This window comes from Ranitomeya variabilis, chromosome 4, assembly GCF_051348905.1.
Source record: "Ranitomeya variabilis isolate aRanVar5 chromosome 4, aRanVar5.hap1, whole genome shotgun sequence".
Classification (NCBI taxonomy): domain Eukaryota; kingdom Metazoa; phylum Chordata; class Amphibia; order Anura; family Dendrobatidae; genus Ranitomeya; species Ranitomeya variabilis.
The window spans coordinates 283641478-283654163 of NC_135235.1; the positions used below are offsets into that span (position 1 = coordinate 283641478).

The window sequence follows — 12686 nt, forward strand, 5'->3', positions numbered from 1 at the left end:
GCAACATCCTCCTCTGTAGCCTCCCTGCTAACACTCTCGCACCCCTCCAGTCCGTCCTTAACTCTGCTGCCCGACTAATTAATCTCTCTCCTCGCTATACTCCTGTTTCCCCTCTTTGCAAATCCCTTCACTGGCTGCCAATTTCCCAGCTTATCCAGTTTAAACTACTAACACTGACCTACAAAGCCATCCTTAACCTTTCTCCTCCTTATATTTCCAAACTAATCTCTCAATATCTTCCCTCACGTAATCTCTGGTCCTCCCATGACCTCCTTCTCTCCTCCACGCTTATTCGCTCCTCATCCAATCGCCTCCAAGACTTCTCCCGAATATCACCCATCCTCTGGAATTCTGTGCCCCAACACGTCCGGTTATCCACCACATTTGGATCCTTCAAAAGAAACCTGAAAACCCATCTCTTCAAAGAAGCTTACAACCTGTAATGACCACACGGCCACCTCAACACCATCGGACCTACTGCAACCCCCGACCTACTGTCTTCTTCCCCACCATCCTGTAGAATTTAAGCCTGCAAGGGCAGGTTTATCTCCCCTCTATATCAGTCTGTCATTGTTAGTTTACTGTAAGTGATATTTGTATTTTGATGTAACCCCTTCTCATTACAGCACCATGGAATTAATGGTGCTATATAAATAAATAATAATAATTCAGGGATTTAGCTGGTTGTCTCCAGGTTGGCTAAAATAAAAATAATCAATTTTGCAAAATTGATGTGAACACTGATATTTTCTGTGTACGTGTGGATGGATTACTGGAAGATTCTTAGTAATGCTTCTATGAAATGACGTAATATGCTTCCAATTTGGCCATTCATGTGCTATTTCCAGCCGAGAAGAAGAGCATTAAACGCTCTCTTTTTCCTCCGCTGGTAAATGGAGAGCCATGAGAAAGTCTTCTCCAACTTGCAATGTCCATGTGCTTTACAATACAAGGACCCTTGAATAAAGCCTGGGAGTTCATGGAGCATAGAAATAATAGAAGCCTGACAACAACGTTATTAGCGCCAGACTGTGGACGTTTGGGCTTCCTCCTCTTTCCCACAGTTTCCCCCTTCGCAGCAATTGATGACATCTTTTCCGGACACAATAGAAGTGTGTCTTGCTACTAGTACTCACATTAGTGCGGCTGTTTGAGATGAATGAATGGAGGGGAAATCTTACCCCACAAAGACCATCTGGCTATCTGTTCTCATGCGCTAATAAACCTTCAGCTTCTCTTTCCCAGGGACTGGCAAATTGACAGGCGGCCCCCCGTGGGTGGTTTCAGCTTACCTGTTGCTTAAAGCAATGACTGTCAAAGTGAATTATTTTAATGTAATTTTACATTGACAATTGGCTGTTTTGTAGCAGTTCATACTATTAGGAAACTGGCAGTCTGTTTATTATGGCTCTGCTTCCATTAGGGCAGAATAATCTATAGTGCCTGCTACTGTCGATAACACTGGTCAACAGCATTTTTGGTGCCAAAGATATTTCATCGAATTTAGGGTATTTTTGGGGTGCTGATTCTGAATATGTCATCAGTTTTGCCAGATTGGCTCAAGTTTTTGAGATTTTTGGTATCTTATTTATAGCACTTGTTGGTAAATGCGACGCATCATCTCATTAATTTCTTTGGATTAGTACTTGAACTGAGCAGTTCTCAATATAGTTTTGTGTTAATTAGTGTTCTAAAAGTTTGTTCATAGCTTGATTTTTGCACTAACTTTATGTTGTTGTCTGTTTTCCAGTGAAAAGCATGAACTCATCAAGAAGAAGTTGTCTTAACGATCCAGACTCATTCTGTTACATTTGTGGTGAATACACACTGCCAAAACATAGAAGAAACATAACAGACTTCGTAAAAAAAGTGTATTTTGCCTATTTTGGGGTTATGCTTGGGGACCAAGACAAGTTTTGGGCACCACACATAGTGTGCAAAGCATGTATCGAATTATTACGAAAATGGAGCAAAGGACAAAGAAAAAGCTTCAAATTTGGTGTTCCAATGGTGTGGAGAGAGCCAAAAAATCATCATGATGACTGTTATTTATGGTAAACACAGGTACAGGCACATCTTCACAATGAGGGACAGGCCTTCTTGCAGATTCCATGTTACTCCCATTTTCGTTTCTTATGCTTATTGAATCCTTGCACTTGCACTGCACAGAAATAACAGTCATCATGATGATTTTTTGGCATAACCCCAAAATAGGCAAAATACACTTTTTTTACGAAGTCTGTTATGTTTCTTCTATGTTTTGGCAGTGTGTATTCACCACAAATGTAACAGAATGAGTCTGGATCGTTAAGACAACTTCTTCTTGATGAGTTCATGCTTTTCACTGGAAAACAGACAACAACATAAAGTTAGTGCAAAAATCAAGCTATGAACAAACTTTTAGAACACTAATTAACACAAAACTATATTGAGAACTGCTCAGTTCAAGTACTAATCCAAAGAAATTAATGAGATGATGCGTCGCATTTACCAACAAGTGCTATAAATAAGATACCAAAAATCTCAAAAACTTGAGCCAATCTGGCAAAACTGATAGCATATTCAGAATCAGCACCCCAAAAATACCCCAAATTCATTTAAATATTTTGGACACCAGAAAAAAAATTTTTTTTTGTTGACCTGTGTAATCTGTGTGTAAACAGGACGAGAACCACAAGAACATGTATGTTGCGTTTAGACCCTGTTGTGTTACATGCAGGCCGATCGGCAGTTGTTTAATGGCCCGTTATCCACAAATCTATGCGCACAGAAAGATGGCGTGATGCGCATAGAATAATATTTTACCGGCAGCACATCAAATCTGTACACAGGTAAGGTCAGGTTCGCACCAGCGAATAAAAAATTGTCGCATCCAGAAAAGTGGGACTTTTTTTCTCGCTTGTCATCCGTATACAATCTGTTTTTTTTTTTTTACAGCAGCTATAAATCATTCACAAAACCATTTACAGAACTACAATGTATCCGTAAAAATCGGATGCTAGACTGCGGCTGATTTTTTTGCGCACCCATGGACTTCAATGGACGGGTCTCATCCGATTTACGGAAGAAACTCGTGCACAATGCGATTTTTTCCCGAGTGTCGGCGGCAGTGCCGGATATTGAGGCGAGAGACTCGAGCGAGTTTTTCGCATTACACTCGCAAGTGTGACCCCGGCCTAAGTGCCTCTAATTGGACCCTAAAGGACCCCGTACACATTAGATGTCAGTCGACCCACCGGAGTTCCCTACGACAGACATCTCTACAGGCGGCTCATCTCCGGGAAAACAAATTGATCGGCAGTCCGAAATTAGACCTATCGCATCGACATCTCCCCCCCCACAAACCCATACACATTTCGAGCGTTGGCCGAACCTGTCGATATCGGCCACATACTAGGATGAGTGAACGGGGACAAAGTATATACAAGTAGTGGAGAAATAGGCGTAATAAAATCTGTAAGCCCGCAAGGCAAGAGAATCCGTTGCGAAGACGGATTTTTTTTTAATTTTCAAGATATGAAAAGCGTTTTTCTTGGTATCATAAATTGGTGAAATTGCAAAATTCTTTTAATAAAAATCGACTTTTCAATTTACCGCTTATTCTGCAATTCTATTGTGTGCTACACCTCTCCAAGGTTTCCTGCTACCTCTGCAGTCTATTAGTGTGCTCTCTCTTTTTTTGTGGACTATCTGGTAATTGAACCTTGAGAAACCTCCAGTAGTATTTTTTTTTACATAAGAGAAAAACTGATGAAATCTGACCAAACTCTGATGAATCTGATCCCAAACTGATGAGTCTCAGACGAGAAAAATCAGGGCCGCCTGAATAAGCCTTTATGGTGGACATACACTGCTGGACGCACATTGATGGTCGAACAACCACTGAACGTCCTCTGGTCAGCCACTGTTATGGTGGTGCAGCCGTTTTATCCCATGTTCCCCTGCCTCTTGTTCAGACTAGCCCTTAATATTCACTCACACCAGGCTTAGATTGAAGGATCTTCCTGTAAATATTCTGGGAACATTCTTTCATGGAATGATTGTTCGTGGAGTCGCGACTATAGCATGAAATTGATAAAGTCTGTTACATTTCTCTTTATGAACAATCATTTTGGTTAAAATTATTTGTTTTGATCATCACTTTACTAATGTGTAAGACCACCTTTAGTGATGCCTCTCAAACGTTAGCAACACTCAAAGGGATCATGTCAAATGCTTCGAGGTCTTTTAGAAATTCCCCCTTTTAAGTAGTCATGTGATCCATCAGGCTAAAAAATAGCAATTTGTATTACAATCTGATTTAAAGGGAATCTGTCAACAGATTCTTGCTATGTAATCTGAGAGCAGCATGATATAGGGGCTGAGAGCCCGATTCCGGCGATGTGTCACTTACTGGGCTGTGTGTTGTTGTTTCAATAAAATCAGTGTTTTATGAGCAGTAGATTATCACTACAGGACTAAGTGTCTTGTGTCTCCAAGTCCAACCACGCCCCCACCACTGATTAGCAGATGATTAAGTGTACACAGAAAGCAGCCAATCAGCGGTGTGGGGGCGGGGCTATACATAGCTCACCATTCAGAGATCTGCAGCAAAGAAAACTGTGATTGTATCAAAATGACAGCATGCAGACCAGCAAGTGATACATCCCTGGAATCAGGATATCAGCCCCTACATCATGCTGTTCTCAGACTAGATATCAAAAACCTGCTGACAGATTCCCTTTAGAGTGAGCAATGCACTTGAGCATATATCATGTAATAAATAAACAGTAATAGTGCATATAAGTAACATAGGATACTTCGCTAAGACTATTTTGATTTAAAAAAAAATGTAAAAGCCATCCCACCACGACAAGGTTTATCCATTGGGACTGTCTTATCTGCTTTTACTCTTTTTTTTTTTTAATCAAAACACTGTTACCTACAAAAAAAAAAAAAAAGATCACATGCAGGTTACCATCTATATGTCTTGTGTTTGTCATGGATCTATTACAATTATCAAGATAGACAACTGTATTTAACCTTTTATTAAAGCACCACTACAGCATTTTTTTAAGTCAAGTGCTGGAGTGGTGCTACTAATGTAAGATCCCTGCACCCAATGTTATTGTCATGCATCTGGGTTGGAACTCTTGAGCCTGTGTTTTGTGGTCAGTTCTCTGTTCACCGACCCACAGCACATACACCTTTACTCCAGATGTTTTAGTTTCTGTTATCCTTGATTCAGTCTTTTTAGGGTAACAGGTGTTTTAATTTACCCATTTGTCTGCCCTATCATCTTTCAGGTTCAGCTTTGTATATTTTCCCTTGCTGGTATTTCCTGCTGGTGATCGTCCCATTTGGATGTCCAGCCATACTGCAGTAGATTAAGCCAGTTAGTGAAAGACCAGCTAGGGTTTATCACTCTGTTGTTTGCTCTTTACCCTGTGCTTATCTTCTGTCTCTTTTTAGGAAGTTGGTGGCATTTTGTAACGGTACATACTTAATCCTTTATTTTGTATTTTGTGGCTTGGTTTACTCGCTCTGGGATCTCTCTCTATTTCAGCTCACTTTCCCTTCTGTAGGTAATTTGCACTTTTCTCTGCCCTTCAGATTTTTAGGAGGAATGGGAAGCACTCGATAGCCTTTCAGGCAGCATAGGTCCAAGTCGCCATCCTCTAGTCTGTCGTTAGGGAAATCTCAACTCATGCAGGGACCACTAGGGACTGCAGGGCCAGGATCAATAGCCTGTACAGGAACCGGCAGGGTCAGTTGCAGTTTAGTGAGTTACCTATTTTCCTGAGTTTGTTGCTACACAATCGTAACACCTATACTCATCATCAGCCGTCTTCAGCTCTTCCTGGTGCTGTTCCAGTATCATGACGCCATCTTGAGACCGGTCAGAAGTAATTGGTAATGGTCATAAGCTCTCAATGCAAGTCTACAAGAGCCAGAACAAGGCTGTCATACACTTGCATTGAAAAGAGACCTGCAGCTTGCCCCAACAAACACGGATTGCACGCAGGCGTTAAAAAAGGACATACAGATGTGATATGTCTATGAAAAATGGATAAATGAACACAATGCAGATTTTTCAGTGCGAAAAGGGACGATTTTGCAGATGTTTGTCTGTACTCGGTGTTACGCTCTACGTCTCTTTTGCGCCGCGTGTCTTTTTTTTGCCTATTTGGTAAATTGGTAACTTTACTATCGGGTTAAACAGCACGGAGAGGTCCAGCTTCGCATCCACATCTCTCTTGATTTCAGCTCCCCCGTTCTATTAACCTCAATGTGCATTGTTAATTGGACTGCGCACAATTAGAAACCAGATTTTGCTGAGAATGGTTGAGTCATTGGCTGCCCGTACTCTGAGAAACTGGAGCTTTCAATGGGATGTGAATTTTCTCAGAGTCCCCCACAGTTTTCCGTCTATTTGTAGCTTTCAGAATAGAGGACAAAAGAAGTGTGTCGTACAAGAAGCAAATTACTGATGATGTTTAACTAGCTATTGTGTCCGGCAGCAATTCCCGTGCCCATAGGCCATCTGGATCGCTCTTTTCCCAAGGAATACATTGATCTGGCAGCATTGTCACATTCAGCCAGGACCTGGGAATGCAGTGCCCCTTGACATCAGAATGAGCTGCTGAGAAGGTGAAAAGGGACGGTTTTAAGTATTTTTAAAAATGGCTAAACTAACTGAAAAGGTCCCTTTCTCCATCTCGTCATTGTGCCCCAACGGCCTCATTATGTGCTCCGTGCTGGAAATATCATTTTTCTTATCGGAGGGCAGTGATGACCATGATGAACAAGTTTGGTCTCGTTTTAAGCCAGGTTGCTGAGTTTATATTTTTCAGAAAGTAAAAGAGACCAAAATAATTATGCGGAGGTTGTATATAAAACGCAGAGTGGTAATGGGTTCTAACTAGGGATGAGCGAACGCGCTCGGATAAGGTGTTATCTGAGCATGCTTGGGTGCTATCCCAGTGACTTTAGCGTGCTTGAAAAAAATCTGTTCCAGTCCCCGTGGCTGCATATCTCATGGCTGTTTGATAGCCGCAACACATGCAGAGATTGTCTAACAAACAGGCAATCCCTACATGTGTTGAGGCTGTCCAACAGCCACGAGACATGCAGCCGCAGGGACTGGAACAGATTTTTCGAGCACGCGGAAGACACTCGGTTAGCACCAGAGCATGCTCAGATAACACCTTATCCCAGCACGTTCGCTCATCACTAGTCTTAACTAGATTAAACAACAACAATGAATTGACACTAATATTTCGATGACCAAAAATCCTGACTGAGGCTGTTCTTAAATGGCCATAATGTGGTTATATTGGGTTCCATGTTGATCTATACTTGGCTCTGTTCAACCAGTTCTGTAGCATCGGGAAACCACATGGGGCCATTACCCTGGTTGCAAAATTCTTAGGGTCACAAAATTACAAATGGGGGGAAAAAACAGAAAGCAGTGATGTCACTAACGCTACTACTCCGGACTGCTGGCGGCAGCCATGCATCTGCAGGAAAGCTCCACTCTGAACGGTATTGGTTGTCAACATGATCCTATAGTTCTGTGCTGTCCTATAGCTGTGTCCTATGGGTCGTAGGCGGCTGAAGACTTCAAGGGGTATTCCCATCTTCAAGATCCTTTCCCAATATGTAGTAGGTGACAATTAGGGGGAAATCATATGCGAGGGCCATTATGTATCACCCAGTGCTTAGGAACATACTGAACCAGTGGAGTCCATTGTCATCACAGCCACGGCTGTAGTCACCATGCAAAATAAAAGTAAGTGTGGATTGGGTCAAGTTATTTGACCAAGTCAGTTTCGGAAAACCTGTATTGGGCTTTTATTTTTGGAGAGATCTTTGGTAGTGGGACGGATCTTTCCCTCCAGTCCCGGGTCTTACGAGTGGCCCATGGCCACGATTCTCATTTAAGCCTGCAGTTAAGGTTTGGATGTGTCAGTTTTGTGTTGGATTTCACATGTAGCAGAGCTGAAGGTGCTGTGGACATATATATGCCTGGCTGTGTGAAGCACAACCCTTAGGTAAATTTGACAAATTTGGCCTTATTAGGGTGCATTGAATAGCTTTTATGGGAATGTGTCTTCAGAAATTGACCTATTGTTTAACTCAAGTCTTTTTTTTTTAATTTTTATCTTTTTTTTACGTGTCTAATGAGTGTGTCCAAAGATCATTTTGAAAAGAGCGGGGGAGTAGTTTCAGATGTGAAATCATCTTATGTAATTAGTAAATCCTGTGTAATCAGCTGTCATTGGAATCCTGTCTCTGATGATAATGAGCCTGCTGAAAACTCTTCCTGAAAGGAATTAGGAGGGAGACTTAAAAAAAAACAAAAAAAAAAAACCCTCAGTGGCCAGGGTGAAAATTACAAGATTATAATTTTTGTTCTTTAATTATAGGGTTCTACTAAACCATAGGGCATTCCAAGCCAACTGTCCCAAATTGTCTGGGTTGACGGAATGTTGAGACACAATCGGTGCCGCTGTTGATATCAGTGTTCTTCTGACCACAGACTCGGGCCCCTATGTGAGCAATAGTTTCATGTTGTAGTGATGTGGACTCGTCAGAAAACTTCTAATAATGAAGCCTGACATTTATTGTATTTCCTCAACTCAGTTTCCCATATGAACCGGAACCAGAAAATCCCAGATATAAGGCTACGTTCACACGTTGCGCTTTTGCTGCAGGCCAAACCTGCTCTCTTGGCAGTAAAGAAGCTGCTTACAAAAAGTGGCTTTTTTTTTCTGCATTTTTTTATTGTCTCTTGTGCATGCTGATAAAGTTTAGTGCCGCCGCAAAAAAAAATAAATCATGGTGCAACTTCCTTTAAGTTTTTGCACCGAACATGCAGCAAAACCTGATTCCTGCATTTTTGCACTCACTCATTGCTTTCTATGGGTGAAAAAACGCTGCAAAAATGCTGAAACATGTATTGTAGACAAAGCCCACATGTAATCCACTGTTGAAAAAAGCAGCAAAAAAAAAAGCGTAGAAAATTCAGAAAAATGGGTGTATTAAACACAGCGTTTTTACTGCCAAGAACGCAGGTTTTGGATGCAGAAGGCTATGTTCACACTGAGTTATTTTTGGAGGAGTTAAAAAAATGATGAGTTTTTGACAGAATATATTTTTTTACTAAAGAAGTTTTAGGAGAGTTTTTTTCCCCTAGAATTGGTTTTCAGCTTTTTGATGCAACACAGTCTCAATTGTAGCGGATTCTATAAGGAGCCACTTCCAAAAAGTGATATGCCCTTTTTTTTTGCCCAGAAGTCTTTAATCATGAAAGAAAAGGAAAAACTTAGAAAAACTCCTCATATAAAACATCAAATAGATTTTTCATAGAAATAAATATCACAGGGATACCGCGACAGAGGGGGCAGAAGATTGCAGGGTCTGGTCACACTCTCTGCACAACTGACAGCTAAGTTTAGAGCCTGTCTCTTTAAGACCCTCGCACACATTCAGCTAATAAGTATGGGGGTCTCCGGTCTCTTCCCCAACAGATGATGTATTGATGTCAGTCGAGGGAGAGAAGACGCCAGACTCCAACATGTCTGACGTCAGACTGACGATCTTTATATTCTTGGTGACAAAAGCCACCGCCAGAGGAGTCTGGCAGCGGCTCTTTCTCTCCATCCTCTGAGTGTTCCTGCGTGTGGAGGAGTCGGGAGACATGGCTGTCACCCAAACAATCAGCCGAACTGTCATTTGGCAGGTAGACGTCTAGGATCTGGCCCCTTACTCCTGTAGGGAAACACAAGTAGCTGCCACTTGTCTCTGGTGACACCGAAGATATTCTATATTTTAGGAAACCTAATCAGCCTGGATGATGGGGTCTCGCTGCCCAGCACCATGCACATTTCATTTTTCCACCATAACTTTTTTTTATTCTTTGATTAGATCCACCTAAAGCAAAAAATGATTACCGTACATCCCTGATCACAGGGTTTTTATTGCGGCAGTGTAACCCTTGATCCATCTGCTGATTTATGTGTCCACCGGATATTGTAGATCTGAGTTGGCGCACTTATCATGGGACATAAATGTTAGATTCAGATGGACTCTGATCTTGCCGAGTTGCAGTTTTCAGTGATGATATATGACCAGAAAACTCTATAAGCCTCATCATCATCCAGCACATTTCACATAGATTAGGCGCAAGGTTGGATTATCGGATTTGTTGGAAAAGTGGATATTTTTTTTCAGTAATCTCCAGCATCGGATACACTGCATGCTTCAGATTTTCCCCACTGTACTTCCATCTACGTTGTGTCCTGATTTTTCTTTTTTCGTGTTTTAAAGGGTAAAATCTGTAACATGATCTGCATGTTACAAGTGCAAATTTTGCTGTAGAAAAATCTGTGCCAAATGCATAACGTTTAAACACGCACGAAAAATGTCAGAAAACAAGCCTTAAAGTAGAATTCCCATCTCCAAGATCCTATCACAATATGTAGTAGATGTAATAAGAATAATATTAGTAAATACCTCCAATTAGAAATGTAGTATAGTTCTTCTGATAAGCTATGTTGCTTACCCCATGTGCAGGGCATTGCGGTAGCTTAGGTATCCATGGTTACGACCACTAACAGCTAAATAACCAACTGTCAGTATAGGAGTGGCCGTAATCATGGATACCTAAGCTACTGCAATGCCCTGCACATGGGGAAGTGACATAGCTAATCAGAAGAACTATACTACATTTCTAATTGGAGGTGTTTGCTAATACTATTATTATACCTACTACATATTGGGATAGGATCTTGAAGATGGGAAGGATAGAGGCTACAAGGCGACAGAAAGATTAGGATAAGTTGTGCGACAAACATTTATGCAACTTTCTGTTGCGTGACTATTTTAGAGCTGAGATTTTGCTGTAAATAAAACGACAAAGTTGCGTTTCACGTACGATTTGCATTGAAGTTTCGGACACTGACTCGGGTGTGTCGTATGCAACGAGCGCCAGAAACCCCAACACATTTGGAAACATTTGCGACTCTGTATGGAAAGTCACAATGCGACAATATAAGAAATCATTACATCCAAAGTTGCAATGCGTGGCATGACACGAGTCACCGTGTAGCTCTTGCCTAAAAGGGATTTTCGATTTTATTAAATCCCTGTCCTCCAGCTGCAGTTTTTTTTTTTTTTTTTAAAACAAAAACAAACAAACAACAAAAAAGCAGCACTGGACCCAAGAAGGGTGAGTAAGGCTCAAAGTCTCCTTTGCTACTCTCGGTTTCTGTTATTGTCTGCAGCGCTGATATCACATCGACAGCGCTGCAGCCAATAAGCGAGTTCAGCAGCCCTGCCCGAATTGACGGCACGATTGGCTGCAGTGCTGTCGATGTGACGGCAGAAACTCAATGCTGGACTTGTGAAGGGTGAGGAAAGCACTTTTTTTTTTCTGGTGGGAGAAGGATTTTCCAAACCTGAAAAACCCTTAGGGCTCATTTCCACATGCGAGGCACACGTCCGTATCTCGCATGTGGAAACCAAGCTCTGGTGCCGGCACTCCAGAGCGGAGCGTGCAGCTCCATGTGTTGCTATGCGGCCGCACGCTCTGCTCCCAAGTGCCGGCACCAGAGCTTGGTTTCCACATGCGAGACACGGACGTGATTCTCGCAAATGGAAACAAGCCCTTAGGGTATGTGTCCACGTTCAGGATTGCATCAGGATTTGGTCAGGATTTTTCATCAGTATTTGTAAGCCAAAACCAGGAGTGGAACAATTAGAGGAAAAGTATAACAGAAACATATTCACCACTTCTGCATTTATCACCCACTCCTGGGTTTGGCTTACAAATACTGATGTAAAATCCTGACCAAATCCTGATGCAATCCTGAACGTGGACACATACCCTTAGTGCTCATACTCCCTAAATCAGATATAAATTTTAATCTGCCATATAGAATATTATAGCCTGTAATTTACAGGATTTGCATTTATACTATGTTGTTAAAAGTTATAATATATATAATATATATATACACAGTATATTATTTTTTTTTCACTATAATTCCTATTACTTCTGGCCACTGTGTGCCGAGCTCTACAACATCTGTTCTCTGTGCACATGTTTGACTGGCACGCTTCAAAAAAGAGCAGCGTCCTGCCATGTCCGTGTTCTCATGGGGCCGCGGTCTGAGTACAGCGATGGGAAGCCCTTTCCCACGTTCTCCCACCTCATTCTAAAGCCTGTCCCTATTGTATCGCACACTCTCCACCTGCTCTGCTGGGAGCAGGGTATTATCCTCCGGCAATTCACAGTCAATTTACCATGCTGTAATAGATGCCTCCTCCATTGTCCTGCTGAATGCATGTATTGGCTATGTGAGTGTGGGAAAGTCTGACAAGTCAGGGACTCATGCTTTTGTATGCAAGCTTAGGGGTATAAATACAGGAACCCTGACTCCACATCTCAGATCACTTCTGGCTCAAGACTGGAAATCCGGCAGCTCCTTGTACACTTCTAAGCATGGCACCTACCAGCATGGCTATGGATAACCTCTCCCCAAAGGAAAAAAATAAAGTAAGTCCACAATAGTCTTGACTCGTAGACATCGCCCTCCTAAGATGTTTTATTCTCCACATATGAACCTGTTGACTTATATTCTTGCATTGTTTATTTTTAGATGAGGAAACCCATCGTGGAGAAGATGCGCAGAGATAGGATA

At 41.8% G+C, this 12686-nt stretch overlaps 1 protein-coding gene and 1 long non-coding RNA gene across 2 annotated transcripts in view; one reads left to right on the forward strand and one right to left on the reverse strand.

Annotated features, from left to right (window-relative positions):
* Positions 1 to 12376: 12376 nt before the first annotated feature.
* The window catches only part of LOC143764474 (transcription factor HES-5-like), a 2049-nt gene continuing 1739 nt past the window's right edge, over positions 12377 to 12686 (forward strand). The window contains exons 1-2 of the mRNA XM_077250070.1: positions 12377 to 12541; positions 12645 to 12686. The exon at positions 12645 to 12686 is cut by the window's right edge and continues 121 nt beyond it. Of these exons, the coding sequence (XP_077106185.1) occupies positions 12488 to 12541; positions 12645 to 12686 (96 nt within the window). The 5' untranslated portion in view covers positions 12377 to 12487. The remainder of the gene's footprint in view (positions 12542 to 12644) is intronic.
* Positions 12672 to 12686, reverse strand: part of LOC143764475 (uncharacterized) — a 12121-nt gene continuing 12106 nt past the window's right edge. The window contains exon 3 of the long non-coding RNA XR_013213206.1: positions 12672 to 12686. This exon is cut by the window's right edge and continues 108 nt beyond it. This is a non-coding gene — a long non-coding RNA (uncharacterized LOC143764475).